This window comes from Clupea harengus, chromosome 8 (assembly GCF_900700415.2).
Source record: "Clupea harengus chromosome 8, Ch_v2.0.2, whole genome shotgun sequence".
NCBI classification, from domain to species: Eukaryota; Metazoa; Chordata; class Actinopteri; order Clupeiformes; family Clupeidae; genus Clupea; species Clupea harengus.
The window spans coordinates 17,639,006-17,666,704 of NC_045159.1; the positions used below are offsets into that span (position 1 = coordinate 17,639,006).

Sequence of the window (27,699 nt, forward strand, 5' to 3'; positions counted from 1 at the left end):
ATTTTCCAAATAGCTTCATGTCCATACATAAATGCTTAAAATGGCTGGTAACATATGCTCATTTTGTGTTTTATTTCCTTCATTTGAGAGCCAGAATCACTCTATTAGTGATTAGACTGAAAAAGCTGCAGGTCTTACTAAAATCACTCCTCATAACGTAATTTACCCCTACGTGGGGAATCGGAATATGCAAATAATGTCTGAATATTTTGTGTTGGCAGTGTTTGCCCCTAGGCTGGTTGTCCCATGACACAAATCATCAATTAAGATCCCAGCAGGGATTTCAGCATTTAAATTGCCACCATCCAACCACTCGTATCTATCAGACAACCACCATTACACACTACGATAGTTCACCACACTGGTATGTTTTTTTTATAGTACGTTGTCAGGCACACAATAAAGAGGGGAAAGTCTATGTAACATACAATGTTTAATATTAGTTATGATTTCAAAAAATCCTCAGCTGAATTAAAAGATGAATAGGTGTAACCTTATCAATAATAACTTTTCAATAAAATGTTGAACTTATATATTTACGAGGTTCTAAAATAAAGATAGAAAGAAAGAAAGAAAACCAAGCAAGTTCTGCATAGCTTGCACTATGTTTTTGAATGCCACACCCCACTGCAATAGATGTGTGAAACAGCACATACAATCCAAACTTTATTTCTTGCATCTGACAGTCACTGCAGTGACACAAAAATCGCACAGCTGGGCAATTTTCAGCCTAAAGATTATCTGACCCAGGGGCAAATTCTTCAAAAAATGTGAGCAAAATGTAGCAAAGGCAGCTGTCCTCTAAAGGATGTCTTGCGTGAAGTTTTATAAGAGTCTTGGATTAACATCGCATAGCACTCCACACCGTTCAGTTGTCAGAGTGGAACATGAAGTCAACACAATCATGACTATATGATTTAATAGAAAAATCTACATGCTTATCTGTAGGGTTCGAAAGTCAAATTGTCTCATATTAAATTTAGAAGTGAAAATAACCAAACAAATCCAGTACAAACGCGAACTAATGCACGCAAAATTAGTATAGTAGTATGGTATAGTATAGTATAGTATACTGCTCTCTTGTCGAACCGGGATATAAAACAAAGTTTGCAGGTAATCTGAGGACAAACCAAGTCAATCACTCTACAGCAGATCAAAGTAAATTCATCGGTTCTACTGTCTTCCGAGCAGGCCTATTCTGACGATGGGCTATTTTCTTTATGAACACCGTGCCTTAAATTAGTTCACTATCAATAGGCTAGACAAAAGATAGCCTATTGCTGGTCTGATATGTTCCTATACGGAAGAGGGCTCAAGAAAAGTGGAGTAGGCTAGGCTATCCTAAACCCTCGCTAGAGGTGAAAATAAACAAAAAACGGTATGCAACTGCCAATTTTTTTCCTTTAGAAAATACACTATAACTGTTCAATTTTGAGTAGATCCTAAGACAATAATTAACAACATCAATAATTGATATCTCAGAAATCGAATTAATTAATGAGTTAATTAATTTGTATTTAACATAGCAAATCCACGACTGCATTCCACTTTAAATGTAGCAGAAGAGATTACAAGTGCTCTCGCTGTGTTGCGTAAAATGACAAACATCGGTATGCCATTTTAAAGGAATTACAAGAATTCCGGACGAATTACCATAACATTTTACAAATCCAAACGCAGCAACGCGAAAAAATAATCCAATAGTCTCTCCACCTCCAGAAAATTGTATCCCTTCTCTTTTTCCTCTCTCCTGTCTTCCTCCCTCCCTCTTGCTCACTCATTCTCTCCCTCCTCCCACCCCTTCTCTCTCTCTCCCTCTCTCTCTCCCTCTCTCTCGATATCCCCCTTCACTCTCTCCCTACCATGGCCCTGTCTGTATGAATAATGTCCTGCCTTTTGTAATGAGACCGAAGAAAAAAAGACGCTGAAGTGCTAGCCTGGTCTATGCTCTGACATTGAAAATGAATGACAGCTTACCTGAATGCCAATCTTCATCAGACTGACACTAGGCTGACAACACAGCCTATACTCCCCTACACAACCAGTGACGTCTGCCATGTAAGACCCCTCCTACCATCCCCCCTTCTGCCTCGCGGTACCCCTTGCCTACACCTCCACTGTTCTGTTTCCAGTGGCATACCATACACCACAGGCCTTGCGCATCTCCATCTCAAGAAGCACGGCGCCCGTTGGCCCCCTGTCGGCGTAAATTGCTATTTCTATTTTACAGTAGCCAATAGCACATAGCTTATTAAAAGAAAATAACGCAACATTTTTAGGCTTAGATAAAAGACTAACTACAAAACAAGTTGGAAACCAAAAAAAAGGATTTGTAGGCCCTAATCCCTCAAATCTCCACAATACCTCCAAAATAATACTAATGTCGTTACTACTACAACTACTACTACTACTACTAATAATAATAATAATAATAATGCAACCCTTCATAACACTCTCATGTTATTTTATTTCCTCCTTCTTTTCCACAGCGACTGAAGCTGAAGTCACCAGGATAATAACTACATCTCCCATAATGCAAAGTCCTGTCAGGCTTGGTTGGCTTTGCTGTTGCCAAAGTAACGTTAACTTGGATGCCTTCATTGTATAAATCGAGATAGTTGACGATATTTATTGCCTGAACCGTTGTTACTTGTTGGTAAATTCAAGGCAGAAGTCATTCACTAGGCGTATGAGATGCTATCTTGTCTGGTTAACTGTTAACTTATTTGCAAACCGTCAGTGAGTCAGAACCTTTCTATCCTAGCTAGCAATTAGCCAATGCTAAGTGGGCTCCCTAGCCTAGCTAACATGAACTGTTACTCAATAAGAATGGACTTGCTAGCTGTCATAGCTAACTAACTGATTTTGCAACTAGTGTGTTCCTTGATATCGTTCATGTTATTATGATAAGGTAGCGTTATACTTGTTGTGGTCCTTGCCATTGTTCATTATCCTAACGTTAGCTTGCTGAGTGATGAGGTTTTCCACCAAATCAGGGTGAGAGTACGATAGTAACTCGTCGTTGGCAAAGCTGTTAGCTAAATTAGTAAGTAATCATGAACTGAAGTAAACTAACTTGGCTTTAAAATTGTAGCAACTAGCCATCGTGAGACTGATGAAACTTTCTAGCCTCAGCTCATCTAACGTGCTCCTTAAAATTGTTCAGTAATGTGATAACCATAACTTGTGAACAAAATCTTCCCAAAAGAGTATAATTGAAACTTAACCTCGGAAGCAAAGGCACTGTCATTATGACTGGAATGTTTTCGGGAGTAGGTACAGGAGTTTTCCTTATTGCTCTTGTATGGATTGTAGCTTGCGCATTGACCATACTTCTATCAAGAACAACAGGCGCAACGAAGTAAGATTGCCCGACAACAAAACATTCCATATTTCAGTATCAAATATCAGGATCAGCACACGCCTGCTGATAATTCATTATCGTGGACACACATTGTAGAGATCACTAATGCGACTAACTCGTTTTATTCTGATGTACCTTTTAAGATTAGGCATCGTCCCTGTTCTCCTCCTGGCTATCATCATAACCTTGATTCTCCTGTTCTTCCCTCGCGCCTCCGAGGTTCCTTCTCCTGTCAAGGAAGTTGAGGTAAGATAGGATAGGAATACAAACCGCTCTGAAACATTCTGGAAAGCGTCTAGAAACAGTACATCCTGAATAAAATGGTGTTGCACGATATAGTTATTGGGACCAGTGGTGTATAACACCTTTGGGGCTGTACTGGCTTGATATTTTTTCAAAAATCTGTATGGTTGCATTCAGACAGTTGTGTTTAGACAGCATGACTGCCTCTGTCCACAAACAAGGCTATTGGCCAGGCTATCTGGCCAAAATGAATATATTGTGTAGTGAAAATTGTAATGATTAATTACTCTCCAAGCTGTGTTAGCTATATGAAGCTGTTTATATGCTGTGCTGTGTGCAACACAGACGAGCCAGATCACACTTGGCATAATGATGCTCCGTGGTTCACAAACTAAAGCTTGGACCATAACTGATATGTGTAACATAGACACGTAACCATGCACAGCACCTGCATTAGGTTATGAAATTAAAAGCATTAAGATAGAATGAGGCAGGTTGCACATGACTTGTAGATTTGTTTTGGTTGTAATTCAATTTAAACTGCTAATACATTATTGAATATCTGAATACCAGGTAAATGACAGGCTCTACCAGTTTTCTTGCGTGCAATTTGACTTGCAGATAGGCTATGGCAGATATTTCATTCTCTCGATAGCTAGCTGTGTGGCATGTAGACTACCACCAACCTCTCGCTTCTGTACAAAGGCATAATATCACAGTGCCAATTAGGAAGACTCCAAACAGGGCCCTGTGCAGAGCGTTCAATGCCACATTAATAAAACATGGCCCCAGCTCTGCGCTTTGCTGGCCGCCTAATTGGCAAATTAGAAAGTGAGATGCATTAAACGAGAGCACACTGCATCCACTGGAGACAGTGTCCTCCCACCCTTCATTCACACACACAGCCATATCTCCAGTCCACAGCACTGTCCTGTCCTCTTGTATGATCTGGCCCTCGAACAGGCCACAGTCAGTCGAAAGGGATAGGGGATGTGCTTCGTATTCCTTTTTTTGTGTGGGTGTGTGTGAGAGGGAGAGAATGTGTATGAGTGAGAGAGTGAGAGAGTGAGTGAGAGAGTGAGAGAGTGAGAGAGAGAGAGAGAGGGAGGGGGAGAGAGGGAGAGAGAGGGAGAGAGAGGGGGAGAGGAAGAGTGAGAGGGGGGTGGTGCCACTCCCCCAAAATCAAAGCTACATTATATCACTTATATCACTGAGCATCCACTCTTTATAACCTTCTGTTCAATAGGTACAAACCCTCACTCAGTCCATCAGTATCATAAGGTCACCTTTTGTGAACTCTGCAGCCCGGAAACAAGTCCTGACTGTTTTAAATGGCAATGCATCTTCAACATCATCATGTTATGTAGTGCCTGTCATGTACATAAAGGCACTCTGCTGACATCCTCTGGAGAAACTCAGGAACTGCACAATGGAGTGAAATATGGGTCAGATTTTTTTTAAATGAGCTAGGGGAAAACTTCATTAACATCAAAGACAATGTTCCATTTACATTACATGGAGAGAAACTGCTGTAGATTTTTGTGAATTTAATGAGAATTCCTTGTCTGTCTTGCATTACAGATTGTGGACAATTTCTTCATTGGGCGGTACGTGCTGTTGTCCCTGGTCAGCGTAGTGTTCTTGGCAGTGCTCTTCATGTTGTTGCCCCTTCATCTGCTGGAGCCAGTCTATGCCAAGCCCCTGAGAACTCACTAGAAAGAGGAGAGCATCATGCCAACTTGGCACGGATTACAGGACTTCTCTTATTATGTGCACGGTTGGAGACGAGATGCTTCAACAAGTGTCCTCAAGCATCTTTTTTTTTTTTTCTCTTCTCCTTGTTTAAGTCAATGGGTTTTATATAGAAATATGTTTTTACTGCTAGTCAGATATTTAAAAATATGTTATTGAAAGTAGGAGCTTTTGTAATAAACATTATTGCATCCATCGGCTTATCATTGATGGTTATCTTGACAATGCCAGAAGAGTAGAGGGAGAATTAAGATTGAGAGAATAATTCTAGATATCATATATTGATACTATTTGAAGGAACAGTGAACAGATGATGTTTCCAAATACTCCAGTCCATTCTGTCTGAATATGATGAGCACGAAACGCAAACAAAAAATTTAGAATTCACAGTGATGGTCTTCTTCTTTGCGTTAGATCTAGAGTCTTTTATGTTCTTCATAACAAAGACTACTTTGCGACTGAAACTGGCCTAGATTTTAACATTTTTAATTTGCGTTTTAAATCTTCTAAGCTGGCAACCCTTCAGTGGTAACACTCACTCTCACTCTCACCCAGAGTATGTTTATGTTGGCCGCCTTACTCTCTGAATAAGTGTTGTTTTATCCCCTCAAGTTGCCCTTATCTGATATTACACTTTAGTTGAAGAGGAATAGGAAAACACCCACTGCCACAGATTTGCAGCAGCTGAGGATATCCGGCCCTGTGTAACACTTCAGAAGCCATTTCTCCGGCCCTGTGTAAATGCCTCTCTACCTACCTGCTTTGGAAATACCGCTTGAGGGCCCTTATAGCTGTTACTCTGTTTTTTCGAGACGACAAACTCATTGTGGGCAGGTGGTGCGGAGGGAGAGGTGAGCCCGTTGTTGTTTTGGGCTCCGTTACATGAGCTCAGACGCTGGCCCGGTTCTTTGCGGGGCCCTTGTTAAAAGCGGGGAGCCCGGTGGGACGTGCAGTGAAATTCCAACCAGGCTGATGAAAGAGAGCCTAATGAATCAGATCCAATCCTATTAGTTCCGGCCCGCGTCCCTATACAGAGCGCGGAGAGGGGAACTCTACCGGCTGATCGAGCGTGGTTTTCACACGGGCTCAGAAGTGGGGCGGAGCCCAAGATAAATGACGTAAGGCCCGTGCTATATAGCTAGTATATAGGTGTTCTGGAATGTCATAAGTTTCGCCTGTGAACGCAGTGACTTTTGTAGTATGATGCCCAAGTAGCTCGTTCAACCTTGCAATCGGAGCTATTGTGGTGGTTGGTTGGCCTTGCATCATACCAGTCGACTTATGAAGCTTTCTCAGTTACTAGAATGCAATAATTTCGAGTTAAATGTTGCTTTGCAACGTTTCTCACTGATCTAAATATCTATCTACCACAACTGCTTTCATTTTTCTACTGATTGTCATCACTGCTTTAACTTGCTCTGTCTCTGCTTACTTGTATCCAGTTCCTGTTATGATCGGTGTATGTATCTGTCAGATCTCCTCGCCCCTCTCTTTCTGTCCTGACCCTCTGCATTTTCATCTTGCTTGAGAATCCCTCCCAGGGGAGTGGGAAAAGCAGCGGAACAAAGTGTCTGGGGAACGGGTCTGCCTCGGAGTCTCAAGCAGGAGGAGCCTTTGTGGGCCAGCCAGCTGGACATACAAAGAGATGGGGGGAGGAGAGACAGAGAGAACGAAAGGGAAAGAGAGCGAGAGAGAGGGAGCGCAAGATCGGAGGATACAAAGGTGTGAGCCAAACCCAGGATGTGGGTGTCTGTGCTTGATTTTGAGGGGTGGGATACGATGGGATAGGGTGGGTTGCAGGGGGGAGGGGGGGAGGCGCAACAACGCAATGGTGCATTGTGACCCACTGAAGCAGAACTTCTGCTCTCGCAACCTCCCCCCCCCCTCCCCATCCTCTTTTCTCATGGCCTGAGCACTGCGCCTTAAACTGCAACCATCCTTTATCTCTCTCTCAGTGTGTGTAGCCCACATTCTGCTCACTGTTGCAGAGAAAAAGATGTGCATCTGAGAGGAAAGATGGCCACAGTTGTTGAATGCCATTTTACAAAGCAAAAGCAATATTTATTGATTTTTTTTGTCTGATGTTCATTTTTGAAAGGCAGAGGCTTTATGCTCTGACACTGGAGTGGCACTTGAAGGGTCTCCCCTTGTTGAGGAGACAAATAGCTGAAGTGGATCTGTTGAGAGGGGAACAATAAGCAAGCCACTACCAGCCACACAGTGGCCTTGCAATACAAAAAAAAAAGAAACGGGGAAATTTGTTTTTTAGGTCAAGCCTGGAATCGGTCGCCAAGGCAACTGCTGTGATGTATTTGGGCGATGGAAGTGTGCATTTTCTCACTGCGAACCAGTCCTGCTCCATTACCCCCTTTGTGAGAGACGAGAGGGCGCAGTCAGCGGCTCGAACACACACTCGCTCCCTCGCCCGCCCGCCCACCCACCCACCCCAGGGGGAACCCATCACGGCCAGCCGGGTCCTCGGCCTCTACCCTCTGCACAGGAGGGTACGGTCGGGCTTGTCCCCCCTGCAACAGCAAGATTAAAGCCCGATTTGCAGGTCGGAGGAGTCCCCAATAGCCCCCTCGCTGGTGTGACCTGACGCCCCATCGCGGGGGTGAAGCGTGGTTTGTCGTCCTCTCGACGGGGTCCTTTGGTGATCGGTGAGGGTTTCTGTCCAAACGTTGCCCCATACCCAGGCGAGGGGACACAGTAATGCCCTCTCAGCCGCAGGGGACTTTAGTTTCCATGTGTCTGTGGCCCCTATAATCATTTTGGGTGGTCGGGGAGAAGAGAAAACATCAAATGTATCGAAATATGTAATTTACAAAGTATAAGTAGTACGTTTTTGGTTAAGCATTTAGAAAGGACAGCATAAATTACAACAAAACTTCTAACGAGTCACATTCAGTTTAATTCCTAGCTGTTGCGATAAAAAGCTAAAGTTAAAATCAGTAATTATTTCCACTGTTTTATACAAACAGCAATAATGAACCCTCCATTGGGAGTTACTTTATGTTTTTAAACAAAGTGGAAAACAATTGCAAGAAGAGAAAGTCAGGGTATGACCTCAAATGACATATGGCTTCAGTTTTGACCGCTTGTGAAATCCTCATGACTCCGTGATGAAGACACTGCTCCAGGAGCATAATACAAGACCACTCACTATCAGACCATGTTCAGAGTCAGGATGGTACATGAGCCCATACTGTGCGGAAAATCAGCAACAAATTTCCGCCCTTGCTGTGGCACTGGATGAGGAGGGCCCTCTGAATTGTTAGAGCCGAGAGAAAAAAAGAGACTCTTTATGTGACCTTTTTTATGCCTCTCACTTGGTGGTCGAAGGAGGCCCATATTACCGCTCCCGGAGAACTGATGCGTGGAGCGAGAATCCTGAAAGTTAACACCACAGGCGATGTGTTCGCATTAGTTTCACTAAGGGTAACAACAGAAGTGCCAGTCATACTAATAGTTTTTACATACGTTTCACATTCCCTAGATTGTTTTTCATTTTTATTTTTTTCATCATTATTTAAATGTATCCAAGTGTGAGAGGGGAGGGGGTTGTTATGTATGCAAGACCTGGTTTGTAAAACTGTATCATTATAGCAATACTTTGATCATATCAGCCAATTTAATAAACACAAAAAGTAGAATAAAGTTGAATAATAGATAGAAAGATTTAAAAGGGCAAGATGAAGATCATCCAGGGGAGGCGTGGTCCCCCATACATATGCACCGCCGAGGCCATTTAGAGAGGTCAGCTTTGTGTGAACACAGCCCTCTCTAAAGCCTCGGAGTGAATGGCGTGCTGCTGGAACACAGGAATGGGAGGGCGCCTGTTTTTCCTCCCGTCAGCGGCCAGGGCTAGTGGGTGTTGTGCCGTGCATTCCTGCCCGTTTGATGTCTTAAAGCGGGAGAGACTGTCATTGTGCAGGGACTTGATCGGTCACCTAGCAGACACTTGATTAATGGAACTGATCCTCCTTAGTAAATGACCCCCCCCACCCAAAACACACACACATCATTGCCCTTGTTTTCGGGCCCATGTGTATGTGCAGAACCAATGACACGTATGTTGTTGAAGGCGCTGGGACCCTAGGTCCCCATCCCAGAGCTTCTCTCTCAGCATGGTTCCTGAAGGCCATTGTTTTGCCCCCAACTTCTTATCCAAAAAGAAAGGGGGGCAGTAGAAAGAGGAGAGTGTGTTGTGTGTGTCAGTGTGTGTGTATGTGTGTGTGTTTGTTGAGTGAGTGTCTTTGTGTGTGTGTGTGTGTGAGTGAATATTTCAGTGTGACAGAAGAGCGAGAGAGAACTAAAAAGAGGGTGGGAATAGAAGCACAATGCCGTAAAGGAGCATAGACTACAAAAAGACTAAAAAAGAGGGAAACTTCATATCCATCTCTACATAACTCAGCACCAGGAGGTCCCCGACTTTGTCAAACACACATTCCTACACCTCCACCATCACATGGTGGCTCCCAAACCCCACCGCAGTGCAAGGATGGGGCTCAGGAGGAGGCTCTAAGGGAGAGCTGTGTCCCTGGAGAGCACACACACACACATACACACACACACGCACACACGAGGATGCAGCCTGGCACATGGCTTCTATGGGCGTCATGGCTCCTCACCTGGGCAGAGGCCTCACGCCAATGCCAGTGCCAGTGTACCTGTTCGCCAGACGCCACCTCGGAGGTCAAGGCAGCCAAGCAGGGCAAGGGGCACATCCATCACCATCATGGGGGGCACCAGAACCTGCGTCACAGACATAGGGGCAGCAGAAGGAGAGGTAAGACCACTTCAGTCTCTACTTACTGTGGTGGTAGTTTGTACGTCCATTATTAATTGTGGCACAGTATAATTCTAATTTAAGTCTCAGTTGCTTTTAGTTCTATTCCTGGGTGGGATCAAGAGGATTTGAATGGCAATCTAGGATGGTTGAATGGCAAGCTCATATGGTTACTTTTGCATTGCAGTGGTTCATAGTATGGGAAGAGATGGGAATATCGAAGACTAGATGGGAATATTGTTAGCATCCTGCTTGGATTAAATATTTTTTATTGATTACCTTTATTGATAATAATAAAGATTACATTACAGCATTACAAGCAGTTCTTTAGGGATATACTGTGTTTACTTTTCTTGCATACTGGTGAGTAGACTAATACATATACGGATGCACTAAGAGACTGGTAATGTGAGACTTGTAATCCGTGCTGACAAAGGTTTATAGAACAATTCAGTGGATAAACAGATTATACAATCACTAAGCTTTTCAAAAACTGAAACTTGCATTCATCTTAATAGATTTGGCCTTCGATCTTGTTTTGCTATTTAAATGTTTACAATACTGGTAGTACTGAAGGAGGAATGACTTAATAAGTAAGGAAATACCACACCTCTCCATGATCTGTTGATTCTACAGAACCAAGGATATTCTGTGCATATATCATTATGTAGTCTGCTACATGTGCAGTAAACTCTTATCCCCACTTTACTTCTTTGATACACTATCAGTTGAAAAACATGAATGATAAAAGTGTTCCTCCCTGTACACTACGAACTTTTCCTATTTATATGAAAGTGTTAGTTGTTCCTCCATGCAGCACTATGTTAAAGGCAGTTTGAACAGAACTGTGTTTTCTTTTTTCTATGTGTATTTCATATACTTTCACTGACCCCATCCTTCACTCTCTCGAAAAGCTACCCATTGTTATCTACCTATAGATGTGTTGAAGCCAATCTGCCAAAGATCAATATAAAAGTCCATCACAATGGCGAGTCTTTTAAGCAACACAATGCAAAGCTCATTAAATTGCTGTTTTTTATGTCCTAACAAAAAGAATTAGCTTCGAATCAGTATTCGTCTCTCGAGGATTCAGTCTATGTGCACACACTGCCTTTAGGAGCATGTGATGTTCAAACGGAAGACCATTTCATCGTTTATATCAGTTCAGCCTACAGCCAAATGTTATCACTTTCATATTAACTACACAAGTAAACTACTCATTTATATATTTTACTCTTTTAAATGAAAAAAAAAACTGTACTTTTAGTCTTTGACTGTTCTAAGCTGTGAACAAAATATTTGTAACATTATAATAATCATTTTTGTTCTTATGCTATTTTTGGACGTATTTTCTGGACTCTACAAAGTGTGGAAAACAAGGGATATGACTACGCAGTAAACTTTCTATTGCATTAAAAAAAAAACGACTCAGAATACTTGGCGATTTCATTATAACAAACATTTAAAACAACATTACACATTTTTTGGTCACTCAAGTCTAGCAGATAATAAGCTGATTGCTGGAATGTCACCACTTATTAAAGCGAGAAGACTACGCCGCCCATAGTGAGTGACACGATTCCGGATGGCGCTTTCTTGAACTCACAGTCACAGACACATGTCGCCCACAGTTTGTGGAACAATCAGGGTATTACATGCAAACTACACGCCAAGTGCAACTGAAAAGGCACATATTCCTAAACTGAAGTTTAATTGGGATATCAACGTCTATTCCACAGAAATTACGACGCAAGACACCAGGAAATTAACTTTTTATTGAGAGAGATGCGCCAACAATTCACGAAAGATTAATAATAATGTTCCATGATGAACGCACTGCTGGTTTTTAAACTCCTCTTCTATACGGGAATTACTTGTGGGCTTCAAGGTAAGAGCTATACGGCTGATTTGTTTGTGGTTGTTTTATAAGAGTTTCACAAGTGACTCTACTGAGAGTGAGGAAGTGCCGGTGTGTTGGAGTAAACACTAAGAGAAACAATAGAGGTGACGATAAACAAAGTGTAAGGAATTTTTAATAAGTCACTTTATTTAGATTATCAACCAGTGTGTTGTCTAAAAACTGTATAAAATTATCTTTACTGTGGCCCACCAGAATAGGCATTTTAACTGATATTTAGGTTTGTTATAAAGAAGAATTGTTGGGAATAACCAGGATGACAGCCAAAGACCTCTCTCTCCACCCCCAAAACAAAACAAGGTTTTGTTTTAATTTGATTACTCAATGAATTCGTTTAAAATGCATCTGATGTACTTACATGATCAAATACATAAGGTTTGACATATTAATGCTTGACCTATTTTTGCTAGTGAGCCCAGGGACATAAAATGCCTTTTTTTTTTAGAATGGTGCACTCTTAAATAATGTAAAACAAAAGTAAGTAAATAAAAATTCACATAGAAAAATCTAGCCTGAAAACTCTTTGGGTGCACTCTAAAGCATGAAGGCTTTCCTTTTCAGGAAACAACCCCTTCTAAAAACAATAGACTTTTTATAGACAGAAATGCTTTGCCAAAAATGCCTTAATCGCATTCCAATCAGCACTGTTCAAACCCTCCTTTCCCTCTGTTGTTTAGACAGAGATACATCAGATGTGAGAGTGAAAGCCTGATATTTCTCACATTGTTCTAGGCTGCTGGTGAAATGGCCCAATGAATGATATTGTTTTAAAAATATGCTACCTCTGGGAAGATTGTGAGACTGCAGAGTCTCCAGAAAGTGTGTGGCATACTGCAAGACTATGTGGGGTAAACTGCATCCTTTTTAATTGCTATCTAGATTGTGAGTCACCGTGGAAAGAAACCTTTTTCTTTCTTTCTTTTTCACACATTCCCATTGTAAACCGGTGGTGCTGTCATCAGACCGTTAATAGCCAGGGGTCAGTGTGACTCTGTGTGCAGGTGAAGGATATCCTCTGCGTAGAAGATTGTGTTTGTGCGAAGGAGCTTTTGTTCCAGGCAGAGTGTAAGAAACAATCTGTGGACCCCCTCTATTTCCGGCCCTGAGCAGGAAGCAGCCCACGGCCCAGGCATCCTACATGCCCAGCATATAAAACAAAGACAAATGGAAGGTCAAGAAAAAGGAATACATGTGTTTGTTTAGAATGAGGGGTTTCGATCTTCCCATTACTGATATTTTGAGTGAATTTTTGATTTCCAGAAAAAAACATCCGTGCAACCTCCTGTTTACTGACATGTTTACCGACATGCTTACCGATATGTTTACCGACATGTTTACCGACATGTTTACCGACATGTTTACTGACATGTTTCAGACATGTTTCCCAACATGTTTACTGATATGTTTACTCATAAAATGTGTTGGGCAACGCAAACCCCATTCCAATGGTAAATGCACTGCATTTCTATAGTGCTTTTCTACTCATAGAGCACTCAACGCGCTTTACAGATTATTAAGGCCTCAGGCATCTACCCATTGAGAGGGTGAACATAAACACAATACAATTAATTCCAGTGCAAGAATGAAATGTAACTAAATGTATTTTGTGAAACAGTGGCAGTTTTGGTTTGAGGTGGGAGTGGGCTTGATGTTGGGGTGTCCCATTCACCTCACTATGTTCTTGGGGTCTCTGTTTGACCGGACTCTTGACCTGATGCCTTCACTGCTGACTTAATTGCTGTCCACACTGCCAACAATAACTATAAGGACAACTGTAACTATAATGATATGAGCGCCCACACTGACCAACTATAGGGAAACATAATTCATGTCTTGATGTGAGACCTTTAAAATTAAATGGATTCTGATTAGCTGTCATTTTTAAACGTTCACACAATCGCTATGAGAGTGATGCCCAAGGATATCGTTCTTCATGTTGTTATTGATATAGTGTGTTGTGTGGACTGTCGTATTTACAGTTATTGTTACATATATTTATTATTATAGTGTGGCTGGGCCTTTAAACTTGGTGTTTGAGTGGAGAGCACATCCAGCTGGCAATGAGATGAATCCGTTGAGGATTGCCTGTGTGAGGGCTGAGAGTTATAACATATTTGTAAAAACAAATGTTACTTTCTGCCTCATCTGATGTCAAATGTCAAAATATAATACAACATATAGTATGAGGTAAAATGAAAGCCACGTTCAACACATTTCCGTCAAGGTTTTCAGCCTACAGATTTTGGGATGTTTTGAAGGAATGAAGTTGAGAATAGTAAAATGGATGTAGCTGAAACAGATTTGTACATTAGATTTCTCTCGGGATAGCATTCCTCTACTTAACAGTGTCACATTCCATGTGTTGATTTTTGGCTGACCCACTTACCGGTACCTGAATTCAGACTAAATTCAGACTGTATTTATTTTTACAAAAGGGAATGTTATTTCTCTGATTTCCTGTTCTCTCGTAAAGGTTCCAAGTCCCAGGCTGAAGAAATCCCTCCTCAGATCGTCCACCAACCGTCTGATGTGGTAGTGAAGGTGGGCAGCCCCGCCACGCTCTCCTGCAGGGCCTCGGGCAACCCGGAACCCACCATCGAGTGGCTCCGCAATGGGCAGCCCCTGGACCCGGACCGCCTGGAGGTCCACTCCCGGCCCATAGTGCTGCCCGGGGGGAGCATCTTCTTCCTCAGCGTGGTGCCCGGGAGGAAGAGTCACGAGGGCGTGTATGCGTGTGTGGCGAGCAACAGTGCCGGCAACGCCACCAGTCGAAACGCCTCTCTGCACGTCGCAGGTGAGTTGTGTCGGTGTGGGAGTTTGACAGCAGACACTGCAGCTGTCTCGTTGCAGCCTGTGTTTCATAGACCCTGAGAACACTTTTCAGAGCTGCATAAAATGACTACAACAGCTCTCAACAGCTCTCACACAGTCATGTTCCCTCCACCTGTAGTGTTGATCAGTCTCTACAACAGCTCTCAACAGCTCTCTCACACGGTCATGTTTCCTCCACCTGTAGTGTTGATCAGTCTCTACAACAGCTCTCAACAGCTCTCTCACACGGTCATGTTTCCTCCACATGTAGTGTTGATCAGTCTCTACAACAGCTCTCAACAGCTCTCTCACACAGTCATGTTTCCTCCACCTGTAGTGTTGATCAGTCTCTACAACAGCTCTCAACAGCTCTCTCACACAGTCATGTTTCCTCCACCTGTAGTGTTGCGAGATGAGTTCCGTGTGCAGCCCAGTAATGTGGAGGTTGCCGTGGGCGAGGTGGCCATCATGAACTGCAGTCCTCCGCTGGGGCAGCCCGAGCCCAACGTCTCCTGGAAGAAGAACGGCATGCTCATCAACAGCACTGATGACCACTACACCGTAAGGGCCATTTTTTCTACTCCCCAAACTCCATTCTCACATCACTGGACCAACGAGACTCCTCTGAAGAAGAGTGAGAAATGAAATATTCCCTGGAGTCCAGCTGGTACAACAAGGTCATGGGTCCGACATGCAGGGAGTGCAAAGGTCAAATGATGCGTGAGTTGTGCTAAATGAAACCATCTAGTAGATAAATAAACAGTTTAAATCTGTAAATCTGACAGTCTGTCACAGTGATAGAGGTTTGATATGCAGGGAGTTCAAAGGTTAAACGATGCATGCGTTGCAATAAATAAAACCATCTAGTAAATAAATAAACAGTTTAAATCTGTAAATCTGACAGTCCGTCACAGTGATGGAGGTTGGCCCTGTCTGTCCATTTACATCCTCTTATTCTGAGAAGAAGAGAGAACCCACTGTACATCTTATCTGAATATCTTAAGAAGGTATTTTAAGGGTCATGTTCTTAAGCAAATAGCTGTGAGTTAGAAAAGAGAGTACTTAGTGTGCCGACTAATTGACTTTTTAATCATTCAACAGAGATGAAACTGTTATGAAATGAGTCCTTTTGTGTAAGAAAACATATCAGCAGTTTTGGTGAAGCACAGAAATGGAACATATGACCACAGCATACTATGTCCGTCCTCTCGGGCTAGCGCTTGAGCGGCGGCTAAAGTGGTCCTATCTGTTTTTGATTTCCAAGTAACGCATACAGTATTTCGTTACAATTAATGTGTCCTGTTCGTTATGTTTAAAAAACAAAAACTGTCAGTTTGGAGAATGACATGAACCATATGATCAATGCTTACTGAGTGTTTTACAAATAAATATTGAGAATGACAGCTACTCTCATTCTGTGTGCGAAGATACGTGAAGGAGATAAGCGAACCATGATTAGCTTCTTCCTTTATAAATGATAAAATAATGGACATCTGAAGAAACTCAATTACAGGCCTAATGATTGATGGTGCTCTCTGAATTATGATCTGTATTCATCATCCTCTCTCTATCCGTTATCCTAAGGTACTCAATGGGAAATTAATCATTGCCCCTACCCAGAAGAGTGACTCCGGAGTCTATATCTGTGTGGCATCAAACACGGTTGGAGTGAGAGAGAGCCAGGCAGCCAGACTGGCAGTGTTAGGTAAGAGTGTCCTGCTAGTTACTCATCGACACCAACTGAAATAACATCTTTGGATAATAAAAATTTGTTTTGGAGCCGTGCACTATGCATGAGATAATAACAAGTCCTGTCCTGTAGCTTTGATTTGATCGCAAATTATGTTGTTCATGACAAATACATAGGGGGGGGGGGGAGCATGCAACTCAGATGTATGCAGAGATTCATATTTGTTTATCATTATAGCTTAACAGGTTACATGTTTAGGATATTATGTTTACATGAGCATGTACTACGATAAAAGAAATATAAATCTCTCTCTCTCACTCTCTCACTCCTCTCTCTCTCTCCCTCTCTCACTCTCTCTCTCTCTCTCTCTCTCTGTTCTCTCTCTCTCAGTGAAGCCGGTGCTGGTGCTCAAACCCCAGGACGTGACAGTGAGGGTTGGGGAGGCGGCGCACTTCTTCTGTGAGGTAGATGGCGACCCCATGCCTGCGGTGGAGTGGAGCCGGGAGCCGGGCCCTCTGCCAAACGGCAGGTCAGAGATCTGCACCAGGGATCCGCACCTCACTGCTCACTATAGAGAGATGCACCACACTCACTACTCACTGCTCACTATAGAGAGATGCACCACACTCACTACTCACTGCTCACTATAGAGAGATGCACCACACTCACTACTCACTAAAGAGATGCACCACACTCACTACTCACTATAGAGAGATGCACCACACTCACTACTCACTGCTCACTTATCCATGGAGGCCATAGAGAGCTTTTATTTTGTCATTTGGATTGTATGTTTGAATGTAGCACATTAAATGTCAAATGGGGTTCTCAGGATTGTTTGTGTATTTGTGTTTTTGTAGTCGGTATGTATACGTGTATATTGTTTGTGTATTTGTGTATGTGTTTGTGTAGTTGGTATTTGTAGACCCTCCAGAACATTCATAGTCAGTGGGTTGGTTTGTGGAATGTACTCATCAAAAAGCGTATTTTCTCTCGTTTGTGGCAACATCCTCAGAAATATTCCTCATTCTAACCCTCAGTCTAAGTTAACTGACATTCATTCGGGATAAATCTAAGCATCCTAGTACACCCCTGTTAACAAATTATGTAATTCATGTTATTATTAATTATAATAAATAATGAATTATCTAATACTAAAGCACACTGCAGCACTCTACGGCAGTGACTGACGTTATGTTTGATTGACAGATATCTGGTTAATCCAGACCAGAGCCTTCAGATTCACTATGTGACTGAGCAGGACAGTGGGAAATACACCTGCACTGCCGTCAATGAGATGGGGGTGACCACAGCCAGTGCGGTGCTTTACATAGAGGGTAAGAAGCAGACAGAAACACACATGATCACATTACTGCTGCCTCTGTAATTACACAACAGTAGAGACCATGTTTGGCCTTGTTTTGCTATGTCGGTTGATTTGCTAAAAAAAGATGTGCTGTGGACGGTTCCGACAGACGCTTCAAACGCTCGACAGAGGGATCTTCACAAGGAGCTGTCTGCTATGCGGGCGGAACTGCAGAGTGTTGCCATCATGGCTCCCTCCTCAAACGTGTCCTTGGTGCAGTGGAAGGTACGGGGACTGTTGTTCTGTCAAGAGAAAGCAGACGTGCGCCGACATGCAGATCAGTCATCGGAAGCCATTTGTACTCAAGTCGTTATCACAGTTTTATGCTAACTTATGGAATGGAGGAGCCCAAAATCCAAGTGCATCGCATACTTCTGGAAACCTTCCAGTCTCCTTTGTCGAAATGTTTACGGGCGTCTTAACCTGATACCATGAGCCACGTCTTCTGAGTGATTTAAGCCATCGTTGTCCTTTATCTCAGACAAATGCTTCAAAGTAAGAGACAACAAGTGTCGACGCCACAGGTCCTGTACCTGTTTTCACTCTCTCTCTCTCTCTCTCTCTCTCTCTCACACTCTCTGTGTGCTGCCAGCTCCAGTCTCTACCAGCCCAGCCACAATACCTGGATGGATTTGAGGTGCTCTATCGCTCTCTGCTCCCTGCCAGCTCTGACTGGGCTGCCCAAAAGGTGCCCTTGCCCAGCCTCCAAGCCCCGGTGGGCCCGCTGAAGAGGGGCTATAAGTACGAGTTTAAAGTCAGGCCCTATGGGAGTGGCTTATATGGCAAGGAGAGCAACACCAGACATCTCAGGGTGCCAGAGATGGGTAAGCATCAATTAAAATCAATTCAATTACATTGTATTTATATAGCGCCAAAACTATACAATTGTCTCAAGGCGCTTTACAGAGCCCAGGGCCTGAACCCTACACTACCCTTACACCACGGTGGGGTTCCACCAATGTATGGAACCACAAATTATCAATGTGCTATTACTCCCTGTTAAAGTGTTCATCACTTGATATAAGGTGTCCATGTGCTCTTACTCCTTGTTACACCATGTGTTCCACTGTTCTGCGCCGTGCTTATTCTGCAGATATAATGTAACAAGGGCAGAGCAATATGAACCACTGTGTGGGAACCACTGTGTGTGAACCACTGTAGCTTAACGTGCTGTTTACATATGAAGGTGTGCCAGAGACCTATGAGCACAACCACTCCAACATCACTGTGGTGTGAGAACCCAACTCTGATAGTGGATCTGAGCTGGGTCCAGGTCATCTCTCATTTGCATGAGGACTAAGCACCTGATCTCTCATTTGCATGAGGACTAAGCACCTGATCTCTCCGCAGTCCCCAGTGCCCCCCCGCAGGGCCTGAGTGTTACCATGCCGGTAGACCGGAACGACACGGTTCTCCTCAGCTGGGGTCCGCCTCCTCACGACGCCCACAATGGGATCATCCAAGGCTATCAGGTACCTAACAGCAATATGACCCAGACGGAAACTAAACGGGAGTCTCTGTGGGCCACTGGGCATGACAGTAGCGTATAGTATTGACAGTAGTGTATAGTGTTGACAGTAGTGTATAGTGTTGATAGTAGTGTAGAGTGTTGACAGTAGTGTATAGTGTTGACAGTAGTGTATAGTGTTGATAGTAGTGTACTGTGTTGACAGTAGTGTATAGTGTTGACAGTAGTGTAGAGTGTTGATAGTAGTGCACTGTGTTGACAGGAGTGTATAGTGTTGACAGTAGTGTAGAGTGTTGACAGTACTGCACAGTGTTGACAGTAGTGTATAGTGTTGACAGTAGTGTATAGTGTTGACAGTAGTGCACTGTGTTGAAAGTAGTGTATAGTGTTGACAGTAGTGTATAGTGTTGACAGTAGTGTATAGTGTTGATAGTAGTGTAGAGTGTTGACAGTAGTGTATAGTGTTGATAGTAGTGTACTGTGTTGACAGTAGTGTATAGTGTTGACAGTAGAGTGTTGATAGTAGTGCACTGTGTTGACAGTAGTGTATAGTGTTGACAGTAGTGTATAGTGTTGATAGTAGTGCACTGTGTTGACAGTAGTGTATAGTGTTGACAGTAGTGTATAGTGTTGACAGTAGTGTAGTGTTGACAGTGTATGCTGTTACTGATGGGCTTTTCCTCTGTCTGTGTTTGGCCCTAGGTGTGGTGTGTGCAGTCAGACGACCAGCAGTTTTTTAACTGGACAGTGGACAGCGGGACTCACAGTCTGGAGATAGGCCTGCTGCACCCGGGCAGGCAGTACTGGGTCAGAGTGGCCGCCCTCAATGGAGCCGGGGTCGGCGTGAAGAGTGACCCGCATAGACTTCTGATAGGTGAGAGACAGTCATAGTCTGTCCCAGAACAGCCCAGGGTCCATCTGTTTAGTCTGTAAATATGCAAACATGTAAAATTATTATTCATCATTAACCAACTGAATTAATTCAGAATTGAACTGGTTCAAATTACTTTTTACCAATCGGTTTTCCTTACTGAAGTGGCCTCCCCTAACAAAGCATTTAGACATGTAGACATAAACTTTTAGAATTAATGCAAAATTATGAATAAACTACATAACATAAGTAAGAGGTAATGTATAGTCCTCCGGTCATTCTTGAAAAACAAATGAAGAGCAGCATTCTGAAGAGGCTTTTAATAACAGAATTTACATATTTGCTGCATGTATTCATTAGCTTATGTTTCTCTCTCTCTCTCTCTCTCTCTCTATCTATCTCTCTTTCTTTCTCTCTCTCTCTCTGTCTCTCTCTCTCTTTCTCTTTCTCTCTTTTTCTTTCTCTCTCTCTCTCTCTCTCTCTCTCTCTCCCTCTCTCTCTCTCTGTTTAGAGAACAACCGGCGAGTGGCTCCTCCTCTCCCGGACGTGGGCGCTCTCCCTCGTGTTCTGGCCGTGGTTCAGCACCCGGTGTTCATTGGCAGCGTCGGCGTGCTCCTGTGGTGCTTCCTTATGGTCGCCGCGGTGTGCCTGTACCGCCGCCACGCCAGGAACTCAGGCCTGGGCCACAAACACCACAAGAGCTCAGGTCAGCAGTTTAGGGGGTTAAAAACAGCCATCAGCCTTCTATATCAGAGACCTTCTATATTAGAGACAGGCTACTCTGGGTGCAATCGCTCAGGTAAGCAGTTAAGTGTGCTTGGATTAACAGTCAAAGGTGCTACATTATAAAAGCTCTCTGTATGGCCAACAACTTAGGTCTTATTGTAACATGCATTATAACCGGAGTTTGTACGTTCAAGAACTCAAATCAACAATTAAGCATGCTTGCTCCAGAAACATATATCTGTAAAGAAACATATGCCCAAGAATTTGTAGTCCTCTGCTGTACAAACAGGTAAACTAAGGTAAACAGTTCAGCATTCTGCATTAGAAGCAGGTATATTTATGTCCAAGGATTTTGAGAACAGATTGATGCTATAAACATATATATAAAATGTTATAGTATAAAATATATAGTTCCTACTATAATAGTTCTAATTTATATTTTTTAATGGCTGTAAAGATGTTCATGAAATGCATTTGTTTATAACAGGTTTGTACCGATTAGCCAGTGAAGACCTCATCATCAAGCACAGGTAATGCATACATGCCCAAATCTATCATCACATAATCCACAAACTCAATACAAGTGGCCAATACCGTGTTCAAAATGAAGATTCGTACCTCCGAGATGCTCTTGGGTCTAGGGTGGACGATGTTTATTGATCGTGTCAGTAATTAGAACACAGTGTATCTGCTGGAGGTGATTATCCAGCATCTGGTGTTGTATCTGATTTCAGGATGGCAGCCCCGGACTCCCCGTGGATATCTGGGGCATGGAGGCCCGCTCTGTGCAGTAAGCCCTACCAGGACCTGTGGGCCCAGGGCCAGGAGAGCCCCAACCCCAGCCTCAGCAAAAGCAGTGAGTCAGCGCCGCCAAACTAGCTCAGCTAGCGGGGGGTTTGATGTGTGACCTCGGCACTGTAAGACAAGAGTCTGGATCAAACTGATTGGGGCTGTGGTCAATAAGTGAAAACGGTTGCTAGCAAGGCTAACGCTACGCCTACCAGCTTTGGAATGGGCCTGGCCTTGCCCTTTATGCACATTCATTCCAAATCCAGGTCAGATGGTTAAGAAGAAAGCTTGGAGGAAAAGAATCACTTCTATAATCTAGTCCAGACGTAACATGTATTAACCCAGGCTGGATCAGTGTAAGGTTAGGGTGATATGGCCCTGCTCAGACATGAGTTATGAATCATCAGTGTCCATCAAAACATGACAGGAATTCCTTCCACGTAGCAGAAGCATCTAGATCTGAACTGTCCCTGACAGGGCTGTACCCATTCCATCCTCAGCTTCTATGTGGAGTACATATTTAGTAATCATGAATCATCAGTGTCCACCAAAACACGACTCAGAGATGTTTGTTCTCCCTTATGTTTGATGGCAGCTCTACCCATCACAGCCAAGAAGGACCCCGGCCATCTAGAAACGGTCGTCCCTATAGTACCTGACAGCTGCGGCGTATACGGCACGTTCTACGTGGATCTCACCGGCAAGAACCTCAAGACCTTTAACAGCCCCGCCCGCCGTTGCAAGATGCCTCACTACCACTCCGACCAGAACAGCGAGACCCTCATCATCCCTCAGCCCATGTCCAGAAACACCACAGCCTGGGACGGGCAAGCGGTGCAATGGAAACGGCCCCTACCAGCCCAGCCCAACATGGGGGTTCTGAAGGAATCCTGGGAGAAAAACTCCAAGCGAGGTAAGAGTAAAACAAGCAAACTAATGTAGAAGTTTCAAGTCAAGTCAAGGCAGTTCATTGTATTTATTTATTTATTTATTTGTATAGCACAGTTAAAGAGCTTGAAACTGTAGAAAGTAAAGAGCACAGAACTTTACAAATAACACAAAGCACAAACGTAATATAAATATAAACATAACTTTAAACACCTAGAAAGCCAGAGAAAACCACTGGGGTTCTAGCTGGATTTAAAAACACGGTCACTTTCACGTTAAAAACACCAAACAAGTGTGTGACAGCAGGCTGCACAGTGAAACGAATAAAATATGTTGATCCTCCAGAGCTCCACGCTGTGAAGAGTGCCCCATTAGCACCTATGTCCCAGCAGGCTCGGCCAGCGGGCAGCGTAGCCAGCGTGACCAATCAGAGACTCAGTCACCAACCGCCAGGTAACTCACGGCAACACTCAACACTCAAAATCAAAACACATAAACAGAACATTACTGTGAGTTTTAATGTACCACATGGATGCACAATTAATTGTTAAATGTACTCAGCCCATAATGCATTTATAATTAATGTAACCTTTTTCAGCTGTCATTCAAAAGAATTTTCAAATTATTACATGTTTGTCTATCACTTTGATAAACTGTGAAAAGATGTAAATAAAATGCACTCCAAACCTAATATATGTAAGATTCATTTAACCATAACAGATTAATAATAACAGAACGTATGTATATCAAGTTTGCATGAACTCCACGTTCAAACATGTAATTTGTTTATGAACTGAACCGTAACACATCTGTTCTAAGTTCTGATTGCATGAACTCCATAACACATCTGTTCTAAGTTCTGATTGCGCACTTCCTCCTCCAGGTGGGTTCCCAGAGTGCCTGAAGTTGGCCGGTTCTCCCCGCATGGTCCACTACTCTGCCTCTCTGCACCTGGTGGATGTGGCACCCCCCCAGCCCAGCCCCCCTCGCTGCATGGATGACACCCACAGCCTGAGCTCAGAGGAAGGGTGAGTCAGACCCCTCCAGACCCCCTCCTCTGCAGCCATTGTTCAAGGCTTCCTCCTCCCAGGGTCTTTTCCTCCTCTGATCTGCCTGCTGTTTATTTTCTATTCTTTAACTTAAGTGTGTATATGTGTGTGTGTGTGTGTGTGTGTTTGTGTGTTTGTGTGTTTGTGTGTTTGTGTGTGTGTGTGTGTGTGTGTGTGTGTTTAATCCCCATGGACTAAACACGGTTTTTAAACTTTAGACTACTGGCAGAAATCATTAGTATCATATTGGCATTGGAATCAGCACAGCACAGCACACATGTGCAGTTATTTGCATTATAGCACAAAACAGCTTTCACTTTTATAGTATTTGATAGTAATTGCAGGACCCATTCCATTGTGTTTTGTTGTTGTTAGTATAAACTGTGCATCATTTCCCTAATTATAGAGTCAGGGGCCGCATGTGTCCAGAGGTCAGCTCCAGCAGTCATAACTCAGGAAAGAGGGCATTATATAGCTCTTACCCTCCTCATTGTACAGCTCTTAACTTCCTCATTGTACAGCTCTTAACTACCGCATTCATCGCCTGGAATTCCACTCTTGTTTATTTTGTTAATGTTGAGCATTGGGTTGTTGAAGCCATAACAACCACACTCTCTAGCATATATTAATGCTCCATAGATTGAACACTTAAAAGCATGTTGGTCCTTGAAGCAGTAACAGCCAAACTGTATGGCATAGCATACTGTAGACGCATATTAGACAGATATCTTGAACACTAAAACCCCTGCTTGAACTCTGAAAAATTAGCACATTTGGACTTGTATGTATATACAGTAAGTGTGTGTGTGTGTGTGTGTGTGTGTGTGTGTGTGTGTGTGTGTGTGTGTGTGTGTATGTGGTGTGTGTGTGTGTGCCTCTGTGTGACTGTGTGTGGTAGTGAGCGTGTAATTCCTGTTGCTGTCCGGTGCTTTAACACATTGAAACTTCACATATTTCACACTTCAGCTTCAGCAGGTCGACCAAGCTGACGGAGGACATGGGCTCTCTACAGTCCTTCTGCACAGCGTCTGCAATGCGAGGGGCAGCTACCGCCTCCTCCATCTGCCCCTCGTACCCCAACCGCACCTACAGCCGTCTCTCCACGGCCTCCTTCAGCCTGTCTGCAGGGCCCAGCATGGATGAGGACCTGGACCTGGATGCCACGCTGTCCACACAGGACAGTATGCAGTACCCAGAGATGAGGCCCAGGGCTGCCAGGGGGCGGTAGGTCAAAGATAGTTTGTACCCTTGTAGCCATATGTAAATACCTGCCTTCTCTGGTTGATAAATGTTTGTCTTAATCCCACAATTTGCCAAAGTTGGCATACGTGCTTTGCAAACAAATAGCTGTATTTGACCTGCTTGAGATGATGTATATGTTTTTATTTCATTCTAGAGAGAGCACAGACATGATTCTCTCTTGGATTCATTTTTTATAGGCAGATGGCAAGATGTTAATTCTGTCAATTCTTACATTTCTTCCCTTCAAGAAAAGAAAGACAACACACATTAAAACTTTCATTCTCTTTTTCATTCAGCGTATTATCAGATAACCTCACCCCACGACCTTTCTCCCCGACCCCGACGTTTGGCTACATTTGTGGGCCGTCTGAGGTGGAGGAGGGGGGTGAGCGTGGGGGTCCTGACGGGCGCCGGGCGCGCCTGAGGAGCACCCCCTCGTCCTGCTGCAGCGAGTGGGAAGGGTCCCTGTGGAACGCCTGGGGTTCCGTCTCCGAGGGCAACATGCCCAGCGCCCGCACCAGCATCATCAGCTCCTCTGACTGCTCGTTCATGAACGACGCCAACTTTGCCCGAGTCCTCGCACTTACCGCCGAGTCCATGAACGGAGCCACTTTCTCAGGCAAGGAGTCATCTTTACACCAGTGCTACAGTTGCTCATGGCTTCAGTATCCGTTTGTTTTTGGTTATGGAAAGCAACCAGATAGGTCACATTGTCTGGTATTTATATGCAAATATAGTTGTGGTCATCACTCAACATGTTCACTGCCACACTGTTTTAAACAGTGACTTAAGTGTAAGATAATTACAGTAGATTGGTTTTTACGTCTATTATGCACTTAATTCTCTTTAAACATTTCATAGTTTTCACCACTAGATGGTGCGCTTATGACATGCTATGCTCGCAACATTTTTTACTCGAGAATTTAAGGCCATATACTTCCTACCACTAGATGGGGCTGTTTATCCACTGTACTATAAGAGGACGTATTGCAGCTTTCTAGTTCATCCCAGTTTAATTGCACTGTATTGCTTGCATGTGCTATTATTATGATATTTTGTCATACAGACACTATTATTTGATATCAAAGCAATTATTATGCATTATTATTTTTTTTAAACAAAGTAGGCTTTGTGATTACCATACGCACAAGTGGTGTGAACGGTACAAGTGGTGGACTTTTGGACTTCTGGACTTTTTCATTACTGGTTACATCAGTTTTTCATGCTTTCCTCTACTTCACTGTTTCTGTCTGTCTCTGTCTGTCTCTGTCTCTCTCTCTCTCTCTCTCTCTCTGTCCCTCTATTTCTGTGTTTGTGTGTGCAGATTTCTCTCCTTCAGGATCTCCCCTGAACGTGCTCTTCCCCCCTCCGAGGGACTGTTTTGGGGAGTTGGACCCCTTACCTGTGTGGGACTGGGGCACAACCTGGGTCGAGGAGATGGAGGCGCAGTACCGCGCCGGCCGGACAGGGGGAGCAGCAGCTAAAGTTATGAACAGCCTATCCTCCGTCCCAGACCGCTGGGGTTATCACCGTCAGGACGCCAGGCAGGCTGACAACAAAATGCCATCGCACCGATGAGCAGCGCCACATATACCGTCATCTCTAGATCACCCTAGAGAATTTTTAAGTTTTTCAGTGTAGTATTTTCAACCGATTTTTGGTTAGATGATTGATACGCGAGCACCAATGGGATCCCTTCTGTCTTGTTGGTAAATTCTTTACTGATAGGCGCAACCTATCCATAATAGTGTCGTGGGTGATGGGAATTGTTTCACCAACATCCAAACCCTAGGTTAACCTCACAAGGTCAAAAGGTCACAGGTCATATTTGAAGTAGACGCTTCCCCACCACCTCAGGGCAACTTCTTACTCCATGCGCTTTGGGTTTGAAAAAAATAAATAACAAAAAAAAATGAAATGGTTTGTAGTGTTTCCTATAATGTTTTAGACTGTCATTTTATTCTGGGAATCTAAGAATAATCCAGTCTATTGTAACACAACACAGTGTACAGATGTGATTGTTGGTTTATGTTCACAATGTGTACCAATATTCTACGTTGCTATTTAATGTATTGTAAACTTCAAAATGTTCACCCGTTTAAACTCAGCAACAAATTGGTTAGTTTTTTTCTGCCATTTTGCCTGAGTTCTTTTAGTTTAACTGTGGTAATTTCTATGATTATTTTCTAGCATTTTCAGTAAAATTTTGACAAATGTTTTCTTACTGATTTATGGATTATATGAAAATGGTAATAGATTTGAAACACTTTATATGACGATGCTCTTTTTACCGTGTAATTATTATCATTAAAACCATTACAACAACTTTGTGACTACAGCCTTAAACAAAGTTGTTACACACCAACTATTAATGTGTATGTACCAAGTACACTACAAACAGTTTTAAATACATTACACGGTAACATGGGTACAGTGATATAAAGTGCTACCATAGAATTTAACTTTTGATCGTTAGTAGATAATGAACAATTGTGTTATGTGAAATTTAGGAGAAAAAAAATAAAACAAGTATTGAAAACTAACTTTACCCTACAGTCGAAGAATAATAATGTAAAGCTCTCCAGAAGTTCCAGAGAGGTTATCAAATGTCTTTTTCTATGACTGCATATATTATATATATATATCCTTAACTAACCCTGTATTCTGTATATCAATCTCTATTAATATAATAAACAGAACAGAGTACATCAACAGCTGTGACTGGTCTCTTAA

At 43.1% G+C, this 27,699-nt stretch overlaps 3 protein-coding genes across 3 annotated transcripts in view; 2 read left to right on the forward strand and 1 right to left on the reverse strand.

Moving 5' to 3' along the window:
• Nucleotides 1-2,301, reverse strand: part of pknox2 (pbx/knotted 1 homeobox 2) — a 64,193-nt gene extending 61,892 nt beyond the window's left edge. The window contains exon 1 of the mRNA XM_031572182.2: nucleotides 1,978-2,301. The gene's annotated coding sequence lies outside the window, so the exon portion shown is untranslated. The remainder of the gene's footprint in view (nucleotides 1-1,977) is intronic.
• A 110-nt stretch (nucleotides 2,302-2,411) lies between these two features.
• On the forward strand, nucleotides 2,412-7,608 carry tmem218 (transmembrane protein 218). The gene is made up of 3 exons (XM_042708493.1): nucleotides 2,412-3,361; nucleotides 3,508-3,610; nucleotides 5,189-7,608. Exons 1-3 carry the CDS (start codon nucleotides 3,252-3,254, stop codon nucleotides 5,321-5,323), a joined length of 348 nt encoding a protein of 115 aa, XP_042564427.1. The 5' UTR covers nucleotides 2,412-3,251; the 3' UTR covers nucleotides 5,324-7,608.
• A 652-nt stretch (nucleotides 7,609-8,260) lies between these two features.
• robo4 (roundabout, axon guidance receptor, homolog 4 (Drosophila)) lies at nucleotides 8,261-27,678 on the forward strand. The gene is made up of 19 exons (XM_031572185.2): nucleotides 8,261-10,148; nucleotides 14,540-14,860; nucleotides 15,281-15,438; nucleotides 16,462-16,582; nucleotides 16,958-17,096; nucleotides 17,777-17,904; nucleotides 18,043-18,158; nucleotides 18,526-18,757; nucleotides 19,284-19,405; nucleotides 20,104-20,275; nucleotides 20,784-20,978; nucleotides 21,486-21,528; nucleotides 21,733-21,854; nucleotides 22,383-22,700; nucleotides 23,021-23,128; nucleotides 23,559-23,703; nucleotides 24,691-24,948; nucleotides 25,263-25,585; nucleotides 26,291-27,678. The coding sequence occupies exons 1-19, from the start codon at nucleotides 9,947-9,949 to the stop codon at nucleotides 26,542-26,544; spliced, it is 3,477 nt and encodes a 1,158-aa protein (XP_031428045.1). The 5' UTR covers nucleotides 8,261-9,946; the 3' UTR covers nucleotides 26,545-27,678.
• Nucleotides 27,679-27,699: the final 21 nt, after the last annotated feature.

Excerpts from the sequence above, each read along its gene's own strand:
- tmem218 (XM_042708493.1), top strand. The coding sequence starts at position 3,252 with ATGACTGGAATGTTTTCGGGAGTAGGTACAGGAGTTTTCCTTATTGCT. Across the intron at positions 3,362-3,507 it reads AGAACAACAGGCGCAACGAA|ATTAGGCATCGTCCCTGTTC; the intron begins GTAAGATTGCCC and ends GTACCTTTTAAG. Across the intron at positions 3,611-5,188 it reads CTCCTGTCAAGGAAGTTGAG|ATTGTGGACAATTTCTTCAT; the intron begins GTAAGATAGGAT and ends CTTGCATTACAG.
- robo4 (XM_031572185.2), top strand. The coding sequence starts at position 9,947 with ATGCAGCCTGGCACATGGCTTCTATGGGCGTCATGGCTCCTCACCTGG. Across the intron at positions 17,905-18,042 it reads TGCGGTGCTTTACATAGAGG|ACGCTTCAAACGCTCGACAG; the intron begins GTAAGAAGCAGA and ends CGGTTCCGACAG. Across the intron at positions 24,949-25,262 it reads CCCAGGGCTGCCAGGGGGCG|CGTATTATCAGATAACCTCA; the intron begins GTAGGTCAAAGA and ends TTTTTCATTCAG.